The 20,351-nt window shown below is 41.0% G+C and overlaps 1 protein-coding gene across 1 annotated transcript in view; it reads left to right on the plus strand.

Annotated features, from left to right (window-relative positions):
- HS2ST1 (heparan sulfate 2-O-sulfotransferase 1) overlaps positions 1-5,652 on the plus strand; it is an 86,040-nt gene extending 80,388 nt beyond the window's left edge. The window contains exon 7 of the mRNA XM_074876440.1: positions 1,010-5,652. Within this exon, the coding sequence (XP_074732541.1) occupies positions 1,010-1,236 (227 nt within the window). The 3' untranslated portion in view covers positions 1,237-5,652. The remainder of the gene's footprint in view (positions 1-1,009) is intronic.
- Positions 5,653-20,351: the final 14,699 nt, after the last annotated feature.

Here is a 20,351-nt window from a genome sequence, read left to right on the forward strand (position 1 = left end):
ATCACTTCTTTTAATGTCAGTTATTTAGACCTAGATGAATTGTTTTGAGTCTCTGTTGCCTCTCAGTTGGCTGATGTTCCTACAGAAGAGATAAACTCTTTAAAAGACTCTAAACACAAATTTTTGAAGGCAGTCCAGGTATCTTCCTGCTTTACACAAATTGTAAATATTTAAGGTTGGAGTAAAGGTAGTTGTGTAGGTATACCACGCTTAAAAAATTGTGACAAGTGTTTATCAGAACATTTTCAAAGGTCTTGTAGGGGCTTCAGTTTTGTAAAATGGCTGGAGGTGGCAGATTTCCATTTTTTCAGAAGCCCTGCTGAAATTAACTGGGCTTGGTACAACCTGGTTGTCTGTGCAAAAAGGCCCAAAGGATACAGAGGCCCAAGTACATCTTTATCTTCCTGGGGTTGTAATAAGACATTTGTTATATAGCTAGTAGCTCAGTTTCTAGGAGCTGGCCATGCAACTGATGATGAAGAAAAGGTCCATCTTAGCAGGGCTTCTATCTGCAAATAGGGGGAGAAAATGGTCTGATGTATAGAGCCTAGATGTGTAGTATTAACAAGTTTATTACAGAGCAACAGGGAGCACTTCTTAAGGAAAATTTTTGTCTCATGGAAGAAGTGTCTTGTTCTGTAGTTTTTAAAATTCTTAACATTTGATACCAGATTAACATCTAAATAATTAACTTTGAAAGACCAATCTTGCTCCAAGTACATTATGTGGAGTAATCTTGTTCCTTAAATGAAGTGTTCATTCCCTGGGTTTATTAGAGTAAGGAGGAAGAATTGAAAGAACTGATGCAAAATTCATTAACATTTAGTGAGAGAAACTGCAATTTTCCAACCCCACGTGTTATGTTAATAAATTCTGGATTAAATTCTGTCACTTCTAATGCAGTTTATCAACATGCTGAGAGTATAAAACTCTGTAAATAAAAGGACTGTAAACATTTTTTAATCACGTGAACTTTAAAGTGAAGTTACTGCTTTCATTCTGCATTTAGGAAAGAAGTCTCATCTTAGGAAAACAACTGAGAAAAAACTTCCCACAAAAGAAACTATTGCCAAGCTACAACAATCTGAAATCTGGAAAATGGAGAATGAGTTCTATGAATTTGCACTGGAGCAATTTCAGTTTGTCAGAGCACATGCAGTTCGGGAAAAAGATGGAGAATTGTATATTCTGGCTCAGAACTTTTTCTATGAAAAGATTTACCCTAAATCAAACTAAGAACACTATACTGTTAGATTTATGGACCTAAATCTTTGGTCACATTCTCATTTTAGTCCTCAGCCATGGAAACTAGATTGCTTGTAGACCTCCAAGACATTTCTTCATAGATCTGAAAAAAAGTGGGCTGTGGATCACCTCCAGGGCGTTGGATACTGGCTAACTATGTTGGTAACCCAGAAGCAAAGGCTTCATTTCTTTTATCTAAGTAATACTTTCAGTGGGAGTTAATATCCTTTACCTGAAGAAATCTACACTTTAATTTGGAGCAATTAATACACAGCAGTTCTAGTTGAAAATATAAACAAACAAAAAATGCTTCTGTTGATGCTCTTTTTAATTTTCAGAACAATTTATTTTCATTTATACTTCTGTGAAGAGGAAATAATTTTTCCCAGCTTTCAACATGGAAATTTTGGTTGTAAACAATATGAGTAGTGTTAATAACTGGTTGACATCTGTGCTTTGTTTTTGTGAATCATGTCACATGATCTTAATTGGGATGGTTAATCATGTTCTGCTGAGAAATACTGCTGCTGCTGGAATTGCCCATATTTATATATGTGGTTTTATTAAAAAATTACAACTAATCATTAGTGTTAAAACATCATTTCCACATTAATATTGTAAAAAGTTAAAGAAGAAGAAGTCAGAGAAGTGGGGGTTTTGTTTTGTTTTTTATCCCCACCACCACTGACTGAGGTTGGGAATACTGCAAAGGAAGTTGGTATTGTCTGCAGTTCTAGTTGATTCTTACACAGTGGTACAAAAATCGTAAATTCAGTATTAAGTTTCTCCATGGATTCTTTGTAATAATTGTAAGCTGAGGTATTGGTGAATCCATATTATGACTCCATTAGTGAGCTGTGGTATGGTTAGGGTTTTCCTACTACTTCGATACTTTTATCTGTAGAATATTTTTACTAAGGTGCTTTATAACGTGTTTTAAAGCATTGCATTTACAAAAGGAGTAAAATGCTGTAAATACTGCTTATTTTATGTATTTGGACCAAAAGGTTTAAAGTAACTAGTTTAAAGTGGGATTTTTGCACCAATTCTGTTATGTGTGAAGTGAAAAACATCACATCTACTTCCTGGTTGAGTTAACTGTTGGACATTGCTGAAATGCACTTCAGTGACCTCTCTGACTTCAATACCAGAATGTTGTCCAGGGATTCTCTTTACAGAAATGTAGTCTTCATCCTTTTATTATGGTAAGAGGACAAGAAGAAAAATGTCGTGTGTAGTCTGGTTGAGAAAGATGCAGTGAACTTGACTGACATAATTGTATTTATGTAACTGCCTTATGTGACTATTGTAAATTTGTGAGTTGCTATTATTAACAATGTGAAACACCTGGTAGATGAAGTAAATTGAAATTTGAGAACAGATGTTTGGGGCCACTGCGTTATAGCAAATGGCAGTGGTGAACTACAAGATTTGTTTCCTATTGAATTTTCTAAAGATCTGAGTATTTACACATCTTACACCTGCCTTTTCTTAAAGTGCTTTTCACAGGATTTGATGGGGGAACGCACTGAGGAGACAGAGTAAGGAATGGTGGTAAAGGTTTAAATTCCTAAGGGATGATGCTGAAGGCTTAGTTTAAAATTACCAAGTGGAGTTTCTTTAACCAGCTTGTTCTTGTAATGAAAACAAAGGAAATGGAAAATGGTCTGTGAACTGGATATCTGCAGCCAAAAGCAACAGCCCAATTACAAAGAGGATAATGAGAGACTATCAAGTACATCTTTCATTTTCTTTGTTTTCTTGGATTTTTCCTTTTGAATTTTAAAAATAGATCTCTCTTTGTTCTTCCCAAATAATCAGGGAAGTTCCTTCTGATAGCTTACCATTTATATAGCATGAACCATGCATAAGTTTTCCTGTTCTAGTTCTTGTCTACTGACATCATTAATAATGCCAACATAGGATGTGTTAGGTCACACACGAAGACATGTTTCCTACCTAAAGAAAGGAACTGAGGAGTCATACACAAGAAGTAGCTAATTGAGATCTAAAAAATTCCATAACAAAGCAGTAACTTTTTTGAAATAAATTGGATATTTATAATCCAGGAAAGATTACCCATTCAGTGATAGTTTTATGTTAGATTTTATTTTGACTATGTTGTTCTCCTTCAGAATAATTTGGATCAGTTTACCTTCTTGAGTCTCCTTCAGAATTTTCGGAAGAGCACCTCTAAGAGAGCAGAAGAATCTACTGAGTGAAAACATAAAATATTCATCTAAGTAATGAAATAGGTATGTAGACAAATGCTTCTGTCTTGACAAGAAAACAATAGGCAAAACTTCTACTGATTTCAGTAGGGTCTACAGAAACCTCCTCTATTCTGTAAGCAATTTTAAAAGTTGTGTTTCTTTTTTTTCCTTCCAGGATTTAGAATTTCTTAATTATGAGTCTTCAGTAACAAAAATAACAGAACAATGCAAATTTTTTTTACTTTTAAAAAAGCAATATATTTTTCATAGCTCATACAAGAAAACACATTTTATTTAATCAGATATCACTTCGTGTTCTGTGCTGTAAACTGACAGGGTTGAGACAAACAAGAATTTTAGGAATATTTTTTAAAAATGGTAGCTACAATTAGAGAGGTATTAATTCCAGATATACTCTGAAAATGTTGTTGTTGTGGAACACAGAAGGAATCAAGACTGTCTACTTTTATATCTAGTGTAACTGTTAAGTCAACTGTGAACTTTTTAGAATCCTTTGAATTCAGAACTATCAAACTTGGATTTCGTAAAAGACAGTTTAGGAAAAGGAGCTTTACAGAATTTTTAATAACCTGCTCTATGCATACTCTATTTGAAAATGGAAACAATCCAAGTTGTTGGTATTAAAAATATTTTACAGTATATAAACAGAATTTATCTTGTGTATTTTCCCTTAATGACTTACAGTGAAAAGCAGCAATACATGGATTTTTGTTGTTGCAGGTTGTATGATCAGTAAACTTACTATGCAGCCTCCTGAACACGGATCTTTTAACTGAAGTCACTGTAGTCTCTACACAGGAGTGAGATTGACTTTTTGCAGGGCTAAGTTCGCTTGAAAGGTGCTGAAATGCTCATATATATATATATATATATATAGTTGAGAGTAGGTTTTGTTACACTGTTCTGTACTTTTTGTACAAAATTAACACCCAGACTTTGTGCAAAACTCTAGCCCTATTGAAACTCTTGATGTCAGCATAATGGCGGTAGGTTCCGCTGTGCTGGTAACTACATAGCCATAACCACAGCATGCCTGGAGCATTTGTGATGCACTGGGCAGTGTTGACAGGAGAGCAACAGTGGTTTTAGCTCCTTCCCATAATAATTCTGCAGCCATGCAACAAAAATTTCACTCTTTATTTGGTTAGTGCATCTGTAACCAGACACAAAGCTAGGGTGCAGAATGTCCTGTGTGCACATTCCTGCTTGCTCTGGGTTGATTTTCAAGCAGTCTCTCTATTAATGGTACGCTGATCATGGTTTCATTTTCAAACAGGCATGAAAATTTATAGCTATACAATATGGGAGAGAGCCCATCCTGGTCCTTTGAAATGCCTTTTCTAGGTACTGAGTTTTTGTGAAGATACGTAGCTACTTTCCAGGAATAAACATTTGCTTATTTATGGTCTCAAAGCAGTTCTATTTTATATCAGGGAAAATTCAGTTATTTTATGTTATAATTCTGTTAAAATTTTTCATTAACCTTACCTGGCGTTGCTAAACGTGTATATGACAGAAAGGGGTACAGATGACTGTCTGAACTGTGCTGCTTAAGCAGTCACTGGAAAAGACTGATTAAAGTGCACTGCCAATTTAGCTCTTCAAAATTAGAGCATATTTTATGACTACTAGAGATTAAATTTAAGGAAACTGTAAGGCTGCTTAGTTGCATGGATGCTTCCTTTACTGTAAGCCTATGCAACTATGTAACCTTTGCAGCGGTATTTATAGAAAGAGCCCTCTTCCCAAGACTTTTCTGGAGAATAATTATAAATGTTCATACACTTGTACTGTCTGATATTTGCATCAGCAGCTTTCTGTAGCTTCTGTAAAAAGAGACAGGTTTGTGAGCATTTCTAAAGCAGTACTGAATGTAATTTTGAGAAACATGGATTGTGCTTCATGACTTTTTTCTTTTTAAACACACACAGCTAAATAGTGCCTTTTTTCCTCACAATCCATGTTGAAGATGCTCGCTCCCACTCACCCTCCGTAAATTGATTCGTTTGTGCAATACTATTCCAACTTGAAACCATTTTGTCACAGCTGTTTGAGAAATAATCTCCATTTTCCGTACTATGCTGCCAGCTTTCTGTTGTTGAAGTGTTTCAGTTGATTACCTAATGCAAATGCTATAAAATAAAACACCCAGTGGGAAAGGGAAAGAAAAGAAGTCTGGTGTCCTGTCTTAATATTTGCATGTCATATTCACATTAAATGCTTTTTTTCTAGAAGATGTTGTTATGCAGTATTGTGAACTTCATTTGCAGCTATTGTGATTTTGGAGGGGAGGGGCAAGCTGTAGCATAGCTCGTCTATAGTAATTTCATATAGCTATAACCAAATATATTTACAGGCCTTTAGAATTTGCATTGGGCTTTCTGGCCAGAAATGTAATAAATTTGCAGAAAGTACACGCTGCACTGGAAGTGTCAATGAAAATTTCTTAATGCTAAAACTGAGATTTGTAAGAATAGAAAACTGGCATTAGAACAATGCATTGATACCTACACGCTTCCCTGCCTGAGGGAAGAAATTACCTGACCAATTACTGTGGTACTGGAAGATGCTCAGTTACTGCAGTGATGAGTATGTATAAGAACTTGAGTAGAATAGAAATGTCATTTGCATGTGTAAGCAAGCACTTAAGAAAATATAGTGAGCTTGGGTGTGCTACTCTCTTCAGGATTTTTGACACGTACTGTAACCATTGCCCTATAAACATTCCTAGCTGCGTGCACCATGGAGCTGAACAGTCATCTAGTCCAGCCAAGTTTTGTAATGCGATAGGTCCTAAATATTTAGTTGTCAGCTGTCATGATTAACAATCATCATCCAGTTACTCAGCAACTTCCACTTGAGGATTTTGCTGGCTTTTCAATCCCCCTTTCGTTCCAAGCAGACTTTTCCTTACTTCCACCAGTGGAAGTGATAGGTGTAATTGTACACAGGAAACAAAGTCTCTGCTTGTATCAGCCAGGAGGAAGTAGAGGGAAGAATTGTCTATATAAAGGTACAGGAATTCCTAAGGTCACTGTACCTCTTTCTGAAATGATGTAATAAGCAAAATGAGAGCCAAAAAAAGTTACTATACAAAAAATGCTTTATGTAAAATTACAGTAGCGTCTCCTGTAAAGTCAAAATGACTGTAGTGTTACAGGTATGTGTTAAATACTGGTTGAACTTTTTTTTTTTAACTGATGCTGCCATTTGCACAGGTAATTAATCTTATCAGCTGGAATTCATGGGAGGGGAGTGAAAGAAGGGAAAGGGATTTTTTTGTTCAAAGCTAGATTTTTTTTCTTTTTCAGGTCTTGAATTTTCATTTTATTTATTGTTTGAATCTTGCATTTGATTTCAGTATAATTTCCTTACTACTTAATAAAATACAAGAAGTTGCTAGTGAATGTCAAAGCAATGTCCAGATGTTTTCTTCAAGCACAAGTCCCCTGCTATGACCTCCCCCCGGCTTCATTACCACATAACGCAGATGTGGTAACTTTCAATATGAGCTAATTTAAAGGACTAATAATACTCTTTATTAAAAAAAACCTCTACAAAGAACACCTGTGGCCTAAAAATGAAGGCTTTGAGACCTTTCACCTTGTCATAATAACCAACTGCATCCTCATAAAAATGGAAAATACTGTGATAAACATTCTCTGCCCATTTTCTGCACGTTTACAAGGCTGGTCCTGAATCCACTCTCAGATTTGCTGCACATAGACATTAACTTCTCATAATAAACATGACTGGCAAAATAATTGCACAAAGAACAACTACCCATCTTCCTATTGAAAAAAAATATATATCTCAGACCAAAATAGATTAAAATGGTGATTCATGGGAACTGTGGTTATATTTCAAGTATACAGGTATTGCATTCCTCTGATGCTTTAAGAAATGGTTCGCTACCTTGCTATATACATGCATGTGTTGTTTCACCCTGCTATTGACATGAACTCATCTGTGTTTTTTCAACTAAAAAAGCATTGTATTTCAAACATAAATCCAGTATTAATAAGGAAAAACACTGTTCTGTTTTGAGAAACGTACCTAATTTGGTATGATAATTTAAATGCTCTCTAACTCAACCAGAATTCTGGGTTTGATGCAGCAGTTACTGGAAAATGTTATGAACTGTCTTTACCAAAAAAAGAAAAAAATTAGTCTAGAGAATAACGGTCTTCTGGGCTCAAAGACATTATTGTCTTGACAAATATTGATTGCCAGTTTTAGCACAGAATAGAATTTGGCATCCTTAATCGCCTTTATTTAGAATTTAATAACTTAAAATGTTGCGTGACTTGGAGAATTGGCAAGGGGAAGTGGAATGCTTAACTGCTAGAGACTTGTGCAGTTACAGGCTGGCTTCATCAAGACTGCCTCACTGCAGTGTGTAACGATGAGTGAATATATGGGCAAGCGTTGTGTAAAACAGTTGATACGGTAAGAAAGGGTGTATATGCATCTGTGAAGACAGTACATAAAGAACGCAGAGGAAAGTGCAGGCAGAAGTATAAACCCCTATATGAGATTGCAGTAATTCCTTAAGTTAACAGCTATGATGGCTATCTTCGGCCTAATTATCTGCTTTGGATCTTCAGTGCCTTCCCTTGACTGCATTAATGAATTCAAAGTTGCAGCCATCAAGGCCGATGCTATTATAAGCAAGGCCTGTACACTGTCAAATGAAATGTCTCCTATTTATAACCCCAGACTAAATACCTTTTTCTAGCACTTTGCTCCAGTACTACTTATAGCTAAACTATAGATCTGGAAAAGCAGATTACATTGACTGGGAGGCTTGTTGGCTCTGCATTTGAGGTCCTCACTTCTTGAAGATAAAATAGTAATTGTATGATAGAAGTCAAATCCATGAAGTTTGGGAGAAAGCATCTTATGCTCAGATTATGTGGAACAAAAATTGTGCGCTTTTTTGGTGTCTGTTCAGAATGAGTTTGCTGGCTCAGGCAGATTCCAACCAGACATCTGTTAATACTAAAGGCTACTTTGGAGAGATGGTTGGAAACCTGAGGTTTACTTTTAGCAAAAATTGCCGTAAACATTGTTTTCCACAAAACTTTTCAACAAAGGTTTTGTGTTTGTTTTGTGTTGTTTTTTTTTTTCTTAAGACAAATGGGGAAATTTTCCCTTAAAAACAGAGCAAAACAGGAAAATATCAGTGCCCCCACCACCCCAGCAAACATTGTCAGTGCCCTTTTTTTTTCCCCAAGTGTATGGAAAAATGTGTTGAGAGTGTATGACATCTGTGTTCAGTCTCTCCCTTTTCTCAGCTGTCTCTGTGAGATAGTGTGATAGGTTTCATTCCTTCACAAGCCTTCCAAAGGACAAGTCTTATCTTACAGTTATTGTTGTAAGACATGAGATCACGCTCCAGCGTGGAGTGTTATCAAACTTGGTGTTTACTCAGGATCACCTTTGAGAGTCTGGTGGCAATAGAGGTCCCTCTCCCGCATGTTGGAGTATTGTGCTCATGTATTGTGCTGATTTAGCTTGTGCACGCTAGTGACTGTGCGTACAACAGTTTGGATACATTTGCCTCATTTGACCACTACTTCATCTAGCAAGGATATTTAACTTGTGTATTACGGTTTTTAAATCTTTGTGCAGGACAAGTGCCTGACAAGATCAGAATCAGGCTGCGATCAACAGCTTTTGTTAACTAAAGCTTTACAGCTAGTTCATGTGTAACTTTGGTTCCATACCCCCTCCTCCCCAACTCACCTGTCCAGGAATGTCTTTTTACATACATATATATATGTGTGTATAGTTCTCATCACTTGATCATACTGAGATAAATGGAGAGTGAATTACAAAGCCAAAAAGATTCAAAGACAGCTTTGGAAGCTATGTTTGAAAACCTTGTCAGCAGTCAGAGGGAGCAAAGCATGCCCGGGCAGACACTCAAATGTGCTTTCAAAACCCAGTTTGTGTATCTGAAATGGCCTCTCAGCATCTGTTGAGCAGTCCAGTTTGGGCTTTACTTGGTTCGAGTAACTAGGAAACAAATTTAAAAGAGCTTTCTGCAATGCAAGATCCTGATAGTAAAGCTTATTGCTCCTTTAACAACAGTGTTTTCCAAGACAATCATGTACCTTGTGACTGAGAGAAAACGGAGAAACCTGATGTTATGGTTTATTATACACATTGAGACGGTTGTTCAAATTTATTTCATCATTTTATGTTCTGCTTATGTGTGTTGATTTAAACTCATTCTTTTTCTTGTGTTTTCTCATATGCATGAAAAAGATGTGTTCAAAATCCAGAAGAATGTGCTTTTCTTTATAGCTGCATTGATAGACTCTCTCCCCATGCCAATCTCATTTTGTTTATCCAAATTCAAATAATGGTTGGTAACTGGAAGTCTTACTGTCTAGTTCCAAAGATACTGCAGAAGACTAGGAAATTGGGACCTGGGTATTGCAGCCATACAGGATATTCTAAAATTTCTTGGAGTCTGTGATATTTCATAGCTAAAAGCAATGCAAACTAAATGCTGTGATAACAGTATTTGACAGTTTTTCAAAAGTTGAGCCTGAATTTAGGTATTTACGTTAATATGTAGTTATCTAATAAATTGTTCATGGGTGTTTTTTTTCTAGTTGAGCAAGTATATCAGTAACTTCCTAGGAAGGCAGAATATCTAGTTTTGGTGCCAAGGTATTAAAATCCATCAACTGTTTGGCATCTGAGTTTGTAATTGTTGACTTTATTCTTTTAAAACCACCCAGAAAATTGTTTTCTGTTGTTCCTTGTTAGAAAATACATTTCTAACAATTTTTTAAAAAATAGTTTCCTCTTCATATTCTCTTCTGTAATCACATCTGCAAGAAAAATGTGAGTTAGGAACATTAATCATTTGGGAGCCTTGTGTCTAAACCTTTGAAGACAAAGTGCTGCTTCTGCTGACTGTAGACTTTTTGCCCAGGGTGGTTTCCTCTTTCCATATAAATCAAAAAACCCCATACTGCTGTTCTTCCCAAATCAGATCGGGGCAGGGGGAACCCTTAAGTAATAAATAGCTGTTTTTTATGTGATGTTGCCGCCATACAAAACAAGCCAGCAACAAAATCTTAAAAAGATTTTTGAGAAACAATATTTAAGCAACATAAATGAAAAAGAAAGCCAAATTCTTCACCTGCCCAAAGCTGGGGCAAAACTCCACCCACATCCCTTCAAAAACTGATGGGATTCTGCTCTCTGAACATCCCTTTAGATTAGGGGTGTTTCTCGGGGTTCTGCAGATTGGTTTCTAGGCTTCAACTGCCAATATATCAGCTGTCTGTAAATGCATCAAATAATAAGATTTATTAGCAACATTTGCTCATGTCTCAAATTTCTGTGAAGAATATGCAGGTGATGAGCATAACTGGCTGCTGGGTGAAGACTTGCCTATTGGAAAGCAGGACAAAGGTTGTGAAGTATCTGTCTGGTTTTAGGAATGATGATTTTTCAGTCTGTCAGATGACATAGAGCATAACTGAGAAGTTAAGTAACTTCCTCACAGTTACTCCTTAGAGACAAATGTTTCAGCCTGCACATGTGAAGCAAGTAGAATAACATAGATGTAGGAGGTGGATTCCTGCATCTTGTACTTCTCATCTTTCTAGCCATCTCGGGGTATCTGTCATTATCGTCATCTATCCAGTAGAGAAAAGTCTCTCCGTTGCCTGAGAGCTTTCTTTTCCTACTTGGGAGCAGTATAGGTGCTTGTTCTTTGTAGATAATTTGGTGTAAAAGCTGTGTTAGTATTATTGCACATAAATATTTTTATTGGCACATAAACCAATAGTGCTGCAGATCAAAAGGAAGCCTGTGTTGGTAAGCAGTATTGGCATGTGGCTGCTATAATATCTGATTATTACCAGATAATATTGAATAGAGTCCTGTTATCCTTTGCAATGTTTTTATTAGAAAATCTGGTGCTGTTATCCTGTATCAGAGGTAAGGCACTGAAACACAGGTGGGATTTATCTGTCCTGAGAAACTGCATCTTCTGAGCCTTCCTGCTACCTGTGTGCAGGCTCACCCCTTGCCCAGCCACAGCGTGGGCCTGCTGGTGCTTCGGCAGGGATGCTCTGTGCAGGGGTGGGCATGGCCCAGCTGGATTCCCATTTCTGTCAGCAGTGAGAACGCTGCTGCCAGCCATCAGGTACAGCAAACGGGAACAGTTTTGAGGACCAGGGCCTTGACCTGATGGGTATGCCTGCTGAGGTGTTTTGATATTGATTCATGCTGAGATAATGGCAAAATTGAGCTTTTCATTGCACTCCTAAACCAGGAGTGTGGTGTCTGCAAATATAGCTGGGATGTCGGTATTGGTGGTATACAAGAATATTGTGGAGGAGGCAGGAATTCAGCTGAGACTTCCTGAGCCTCCTGCAAGGGCTCCTCCTGTGTCTCTTTGCTAATCTTCTTGCCGTATAACTTTCTACCTTGTCATGACTAATGCTCCAAATTAATGTGTACTAACATCTAGCATTTTAATATAATAATAATTTATGTCTTAATACAGAATTTATTTTTTGTACTTGCCCGTCATGTTTCAGGCACCTGGAAGGGTCAAAGAACAGGTGTGGATGTCTGGGGAGCGCTGTATTTGCAGCGCTGGTCACGAGTTACAAATCCCTCTAACTTGCTTTCGTTGGCTGAAGCAATGTCAGGGCACAAGATGTTGCTCTCCAAGACTCCAGAATGAATCCTAGCCCCTAAAGTGGGAAATAAAGCATCATACAACAACTTTCTGAAAGTTGGAACTGACTGACTCATTTGGAAAAGGGTCAGAACAGGAACAGCTGTCTGTGCTGGCAGCATTAGGGGATTAGAGTGCAGCAATTGTGCCTGCTTTTCTCCCCCCGAGTGTGATTCTTGCTTCTGAGGTTTTGTGTGATCAGAGAAAAGAAACGCTATGATTACCTTCTTCGTTTGTCTGCTATATTAACCACTTTAAAAACCAAGGAGAAAAGGATCAGAGAAGGTGATCTGATCCTTTTAGATATCTGTAGCCATTGACAACAGTGGTGTTGCAGAGTTCTGTCGAGTGAATGCTTGAGGTAGGTAGCCTTGTGGTGAAGTATGCAGCTGGTGGGAAGAACTGGGGAGATGTAGAAAACATCATATTGTATAGAACTTGCCCACTTGTGTTCGCAGACCAACATCCCTCTTGACCAAACCCTACTAATGTTTAACAGGGTAAAGACAGGTTATTTTTGGTTCATTTTGAAAAAGAATGCAAGCATCTTCCCCTGCCCCAGCAAGGAGTAGTCATACAAAATGAAAGCACAAGTATACTGGACTGAGATCATGCCAAAAAAATACTTTAATTTTTTTGCTATACATTCAGGCTTATGTTCAACTAAAAACATTCCCAAGAGCACCTATGCCCTTGCCATGCAGTAACACTGTCAAAAGGAATATTACCTTCCCCTACACTCTAAAGAAATGCTGTTGTGCCGTAAATATGTGCCTTGCTAGTTGAGTGCTGTAGCATCACATCTGCTTTAGAGAGCAATGCTTCCAGGGCTTTCCATGCCCACAGGATCGCTGCAGTCTTTCTGGGGCTCTGGGCAAGCAAGAGATATAAACTCTGCCCAACCATTTGCTGCAAAGGCCATCGTACTGTCCTCCCCATCTCTGATCATTCACCCTGCAGTTTGGATTTTGAAGGGGAGACTTGCTCGCACCACCTCTGCAAGTTCTTCCCCATCTCCAGAGGAACTGGGGGTAGGTGCCCTTTGCAGGGCAATAACTGTTTTTAAATTAACACGCATCTCTTTGCACTTACTGCAATTATTTAGGAACCTGCACGTCAAATGACCGACGTTAAGCCAAAGAGCATATTACTAAGGGTGTGCTAACAGCACCAGTGCACTAAACCACAACTGACAGCCTGACCCAGCACTGTGTTTTAAAAGGGCAGGGCTGCAGCATTGGAGTTGGAATTCTGCTTTAATTAGGCCATTACCTGACCTTCAAAGCTGTATTTTCTTCCTCCTCTGCATGCTATGCTGGAGGAAGGGCTGCTGGAGAAGACAGGAAGAGCCCTATCTGATTGTTATCAGGAGCGGACGAAAGCCATGCGTTGCCTTTTCCTTTTGACGTGTGCAATTAGTTTAGCTTGTGTGGAAGAAACATGTCAAGGTAAATGGCCATCTCTGTCTTTCCCCTTGCTGATCCCTGGCAAGGTCTGTCATTTGCTCCTTATGTGAAAAGCTATTCAATCACCTGTTGACAGTGGTATTCCTCTCATAAAACTTGCTGCATATCCTGATTATACACCACCATGAGATACCTTTGCCCAGGCAGTGCATCAGGCAGTGGCCTGCCACTACCGTTAGGCTGTTTTACAGGCTGAGTGCACTCCCACCTCCCCTCATAAAACTTTGTTTGAACCTGGGTGTTTCTACATCTCTTTGCCCCCCCTTCAAAAGAAGCTTTTCCATTTTTATGGGGATACAAGGATCTTTCTGTCGAGGGCACGTGACATCTGTGGTGCTCACCAGGAGCATGCTGACACTGCCCCCACTTCCAAGCAATCCCCTCCCTGCTGGCCCAGCAGTGTCCCACAGCTCTGCTGCCTCCTTTGGCCTCCTTGTCAGAGATCTTGCATCTCCTGTGTTTGCTCTGACTTCTAGATCTTCTCAGGCAGGCGGGGATCTGTGCTAATGCACTTACCTTTGGAAAATCAGTGAAATCAGTAGCCTGGAACTGCTGCTGGCTGCTGCCAGTGTGCACGGGACAGACCCTCTGTGGCTGCGTGTTGCAGGTGACTCTCATAGAAGGCAAAAGACCTTTTTTTTTTTTTTTAATAAATAGATATAAGAATTTATTTTCTTTTTAAAGTTCAGTTCACTAGATTTAAGTAATGCTCTGCTTATGAAAAACAAAGCCAAAAGCAAAGAAATCCGATGCAAATGCTGAGAGAGAGTTCACTGTTAATTCACTTTTTAGGCCAATTGTAACCACGTTGCTGACAGGCTATGCCGAGGAAAGGCATTGTGCTCACTCCATATTCGTATCTTGGAAGTGTGTGCATGTGCCCTTCCACCGCTGCCGAAGGGGTGGCCCCTTGGTGCTCTCAGTGTGAACTATGGTCACAAGTCTCTGGTCATACCCTCTGTCTTGCTGCAGATTTCCTGTGCGGCCACGGGAAAGCTGTTTTAAACTCGTGTTATCTCCTTTGCTTTGACCAGAAGTGCTGCTAATCCTCTCCCTTCTTGTGAAGTTGAATGTGCATGAATACCGATGGTGTGGCAGGCGGCCGCTGCGAGAGCTCTGTCTGTCCCAGGACGGTGCAGAGGGTTTGTATTTGTCCCCACTTGGGTACTGTACCTCAGCAGATGGCGATGCCAGTGCTCCCCCATGTCACTTAGGCCACAGTGGAAAATGTTCCAGGGAAAGGTTTGCAAAAAGCTTTGTTTGTTTCATCACAGACTTTTTTTTTTTTTTTTTTTTGCCTAAGCAATATTTGAAGGGTGATGGAGTAGCAGTTGAGCCCATCAGATAATGTGTTAGAAAAGGAGGGATATTCAGGGATGAGGATAATGGAAACAGTGCTGGATTTTTACAGTGCTATTATATGGTTTAAAAAAGTTTAGTTCTGTTTTATAAAGGGGAAAAGTGAGGCATAGCAAGATCCAGTGGCTTCCCCAAGGGCCTACAGGAAATTTTTTTTGTTGGTGCTAACATATGGGGTGATCTGGCCAACAAATAACCAAAGTCCTGTGCTGCTGGAGCGGAGTGTCTCAGCGGGAGGAGGCCCTGTCCTCCCCCTCTCTTTGCCAAGACCCCACTCTGCAAACAGGCACCTACGGGCAGCTGCCCCAGTCCAGGGGTGGTGACAGGCCTCTGCCAAGCGTGGGCGTGGGGACGAGAGGGGACTGGGGGCACCGGGGGCTGCCTGCGCCTGGGTTTGCATGCAGGCTGCTCGCCTCTCCCCCGCCCCTCTTCAGGAGGTGGCAACTGTACGGTTACACGACTGGGAATCAGAAAATCATTCGTGCTTTTTATCGCTCTAACTACTGCTAAAGGCTCTGGTCTTTAATCTGGTGGCGCTCATAGCTGAACCTGGGGACAGATAAGCCGTTAGCTGGTGAGTTCAGTCTTTATCAGGCTCTGAGCAACTCGCGGGAGGCAGCGACGGGGCTGCGAGCTCAGGAGCCGGGCGAGCTCAGCAGGGTCGGGCTCCCCGCTCGCACCCCGCACCCGCCGCTTCTGGCAGCCGACCCACGCCTTAAGGGAACGAGCAACCTACCCTCGATCGTTTCGTTTCCTTTAGGGGCTTCCCGACAGCAGGAACTGCACAGAACCCCGGCGGGGGAGCAATGAACCAACGACCGCGGGGCTGGGGGCAGCGGCCGGGCCCGGAGCGGCTGCGGCGCCGCGGAGCCGCCACTAGATGGTGCGCGAGGAGCGGCGCGGCGGCCTTGGCCACGCCCCCCCCGCGCCGGGCCACGCCCCCCTCCCCGCGCCGAGGCCCCGCCCCGCCCCGGGTGCGGCCGCCCCGCCGGGCTCTTCCCGCCGCCCCGCCCCGCCCCGCCGCTCTCGGCAGCCCCGGCGGCGGTGGTCAGCCCCGGGGGCGGTGGAGCTTCGTGCTGGCAGCGAGGGGTAGGCGGGAGCTCCCTCTGGGGTAAATGCGGCCCTTATCTTTTCTCTGCGGGCTCGGCCCTTATTTTAAGTAAGGTGGGTTTTTTTGGTGGCTAACTTCAGTGCTAAATTGAGCCTAATTATTATAATATAATGAAGGGCTGCCTTAAGTTAAATCATGACCCTTGCATTGTATTTATATGAATGAAGAATTAACCTTAAAAGGTTGCCCTTCTCAGAAAATGGATTGCACGCTCGGTTCTCTCCATTGATTAGTTTAGGTATTTAAAGTGCTGCATTTTATCTCACCAGCCGCCTGGTAAATTTGTCATGATGATACTTAAAGGAGCAAATTGATGTTGTTTATTTTCCCAAACCTTTTTGGCATATTTCTTGGCTCCTTACTGCACCTTTGAGCTATATAGTATTGTATGAAGGAACAGTGATAACCCTTCTGCTTAAATAAGCATGACAGTATAACATCTCTGTTCAGCTGAAGCACCGATGAAAGGGATGCTGCAGTGCAAAATGTATATTGCATTGGAGCTGATGGAGTGAGGTTAGCAATCCTGAAGACGTTTTCAAGAGAACTAGAGTCTTCCCATATTAAATGAAGGATGGGAGGGTTTGTCAGAATTTCTGTTCACTCCAAAAATTGGAATTCATTTCTCCTTGGAGCTGCCAGATAACGGGAGCCGTCCTAATAATTGCAAAGTACTTCAAGACTGGGTAGCGTTAGGGATCTTGAATGTGAAGGGCAACTAAGCAAAAAGAGGACATACGCATGCATTTCTGTACTACAGATTTCTGAGGAAAAAAATAGGACGATGTAAAGTTTTTAAGTTAAATACGGGCATCTGTTTTTCTTACTGAAGTTTTTAAACCTTTTAAAATTTTCTCCAAAAGCTATTGGGGCATGGTAGGGAATTTTGTGCTGTGATGCTAACAAGAGCTGAAAATCACTCCTCTGCGTGCTGCCGCAGGAAGCACCACTGGTCGTGGTTGTGCCCCTGGAAATGGGGTGTTTCCCCCACAGGCGCATGGGCAGCGGCCTCAGCACTTTTGGGGGGTGGGTGAGGGCCATGCCGTGGCTCAGTGTCACCACAGGCTGACCCCACCAGTGCCTCCCGTGGTGGGCCGGGGAGCACAAATGTGGGTGCCCCATGTTGGGGAGCAGGAGGTTTGCAGGCACCTGCCCTGGGTGAGCCACAGCAGTGTCCCCGCTCCCAACACTGGGCTGGGGTCCAGCCACCCCCATCAGGCTGCACTGCCCAAGGCGTGCGAGGGACAGCGAGCCTCCTCCACCAAGGCAGCTATTTCCACAGCTATCAGTCTCTAGTGTGCTCCTCCAGTTACCCTCTCTGGTTTCTCAAGTTTACAGATCTGCTTTTGGTCTCTGAGTGAGCGATTGCCACCCCTTTCCTAACCCCATATCCCAGCCGGCGGTAGGAATATGCACGCCACTTAAATACCCCAAACAAAATGGAAATGGAAAGTCTTTGGTTTAGTTGAAAAGAACAGCGAATTCTGCTCGCAATCTGTAATGCAATTAGCGTTATTTGACTTGGCAGCTTTCGGAGGGCCTGCGTGGGCTGCAGGCTGCGAGGGCCTGGAGTCAGCCTCCGTCTAGGAAGCAGGACTTGGGAGGAACTCTTGGTAATTTTCACATCTGAAGTCTCTCAGTGGTTTTTCTCCCCCATCTCCTTTTCCCTCCGCTCTTGGCGTTCAGATGCTGCAGCCATTCCTTCTTCCCCGCTGGGAAGAGGCAAAGTCAGCTGGTCCTCCAGCCCCTGCCCTCCTCTGCACCCCCGCCAGCCCCGCGGGTGTCTGCGTCCCCCCTCCGGCCAAAGGGAAATAATTCTGGGTCAGAACTCACTGAGCCATCTGTGTTTCTGAGGCTAAATTATTTCTTGCAAGGGAAATAGCATTAGGTCGGTGTATCTGGCCTGCTAATTGCTTTAACTGGCTGAAAAGATTTCGGTCTGTTCTTGAACTGTTTGTAACAGAATAGCGTTACCTTCAGATCCTGCCCCGTCCGCAGCCAGAACATATAAACAAGTCTTTTGGTAAGAAAAGCAGCACAGAGTTTCAAGCTATGCTAGCAGAGGTTATGAGAGACAGGAAGTTATGGGCAAATTGATTTCACCACTGGGAAACTCGGGATTTTTTTTTTCCCCCCAAGTAATGACTGTAAAACATGCTAATGCTATTCAACATTAGTGCATTAAAGTGTGGCCTTATTAATTCAAGACATAAAGGCAACAAAATAAGCTGTTAAATTTAAAATATAATACATATATAATGAGAAAAAATGTGTGAAAGCTTTATTCAAATGAAAATGCAGAATTGTTTGAGCTAGTGAAGTATCTTTTGTGCTGAGTTATGAGCATATGTAATAGATTTAATTATTAATTTCTCCATTGTTCTATGCACACAGACAGGGTTCAAGGCACAGTCATTCTCTGGCTTTCATAGATCTAATTTGTATAATTATTGCCTGAATAAAGAATTGCTCCAATTCCTAGCTCACTTTTTTCCTTTCCTAAGTACTACCTCACTGCTGCTTTCCAAAAGGAGAGCACCTGCCAGTTCTTCAGGAATCAGCTGATCACTTCCAGTGATGGGCCATGCTCCCGGTGACGTTCCTTTTCAAGCCTTTTTGTCTAAATGAATTATTGTGCATCCTTTTTAATTTTATTGAACAAATTACATTTGTCAAGGTCTAGCTTTGTAAATAAATAGCTAGAGACACATGGATGCATATTGCTGCTGTTCAAGGTCTCCTGTTCTATTTATGGAAGCCAGATGAATGTGAAACAAAAGAGAAACTTTTCTCTAAAAGCAATTATCTTTTTGCATTCCCATCAGTATAATTATATTGCAGGGAATTTTAAGAAGTCATACAAGTAGAATTGAATACTTAAAATCATAGCTGAATCGTTATGCAGAAGCTGAGCAAAGTGTCTTGCCTCATGCTAACAAAACACACCGTAGCTGGCTGTTCTCTTACACCTTTACACTTGAAATGTATGTGTGTATTTGTCCTAAAATAAGAACCAGAGATCCATGCTATACATATGAAAAGTGTCTGTGGGAATAACTACTGAATTCCTCTCAGTTTTGAAGTGCTAATATTAATGGGTTGAAATATTTTATCCCTCAGACTTTTAAAAAGTCATGGCCCCGCTCTGTGAGTATCTTTAATTATGAGTATTTTTTTGACTTTGGAGATATATTATGTTATTAAAATGGGGCACCTTCTTTGTTTATGGAAGGGTCTTCCCAGATGGTAAAAGGAATGAGGCCCAAGAACACACAGCAAGGTCCAGATTGCATTGGTAAAGGAGTCTGGTAAAAATCATTATGTTGACAATGCTTAGAGAAAAACCACTATGACTTTTTAGGAAGCTGCTGTACTGGCATGGTTTGTAAAAAGTCACATCATTCTGAGGGGGAGTAGAGAAAGTCTGCCAGGACAGTAAATTTTTTTTGTCCATTGTCCCATCAAATTTTGAGGGCTTTTCCTGAAAATACAGTTGTCTTTTCCCTTTAATTCGTTAGGAAGATGCTGTCAGACCACCAAAATAAAAGTTGTGGGGATGTTCTGTGGGTGCTTTTTACATTCATATCAGAGCAGAAAGCTCAGCAAAAGCAGCTGCAGGGGTGCTTCTTGAGGAGGAGCAAGACCAGGCCCGGCTGAAAGCCTTCTTCCAAAGCAAAGGAAACTGAGGTCCTGCAGCAGGGTTCTGCTACACCACAGTTAATCTCTCAGCTACTGCCTTCCTTTGCAAGGAGGTGCTATGGAAAGGTGAGAATATGATAGTGCAATTGAAAACCATTAAACAGTCCTTGTATGAGGAAGTGAAATAAAAGCAGCATGGGATAAGTATATGATGTTTCCAGATTTGAATTTGTAACCTATATGTTTAAGTGCATTTACTACTCTAAGTAGACAGATGTATTCTTTCCAGCTAGATTTTTCCTCTTGCCTCCCTCCACTCCTGTTGTATCCAGAGTTGCTGTCTTTTTCCTTTGCTCTGCTGCCCCTTTTTCCCTCTTCCAGTTTTTCCCATGTCAAACAGGACCATGTAAATTAAACGTTTAAACCCCAGCTGTGAAGAAATGAGGTATTTAGCCTGACCTTGACAAACAGCTTTAGCAAGTCAGGAAATGCTTGTAACTCCCCGTGCCACGGCAGACAACTGCGCAAAGCTGCGCACTGAGAGGTGCCCATCCCATACGGGCCCAACTCCCTGCTGCACA

The sequence above is a fragment of the Strix uralensis genome, chromosome 8 (genome assembly GCF_047716275.1).
Source record: "Strix uralensis isolate ZFMK-TIS-50842 chromosome 8, bStrUra1, whole genome shotgun sequence".
Lineage (NCBI taxonomy): Eukaryota > Metazoa > Chordata > Aves > Strigiformes > Strigidae > Strix > Strix uralensis.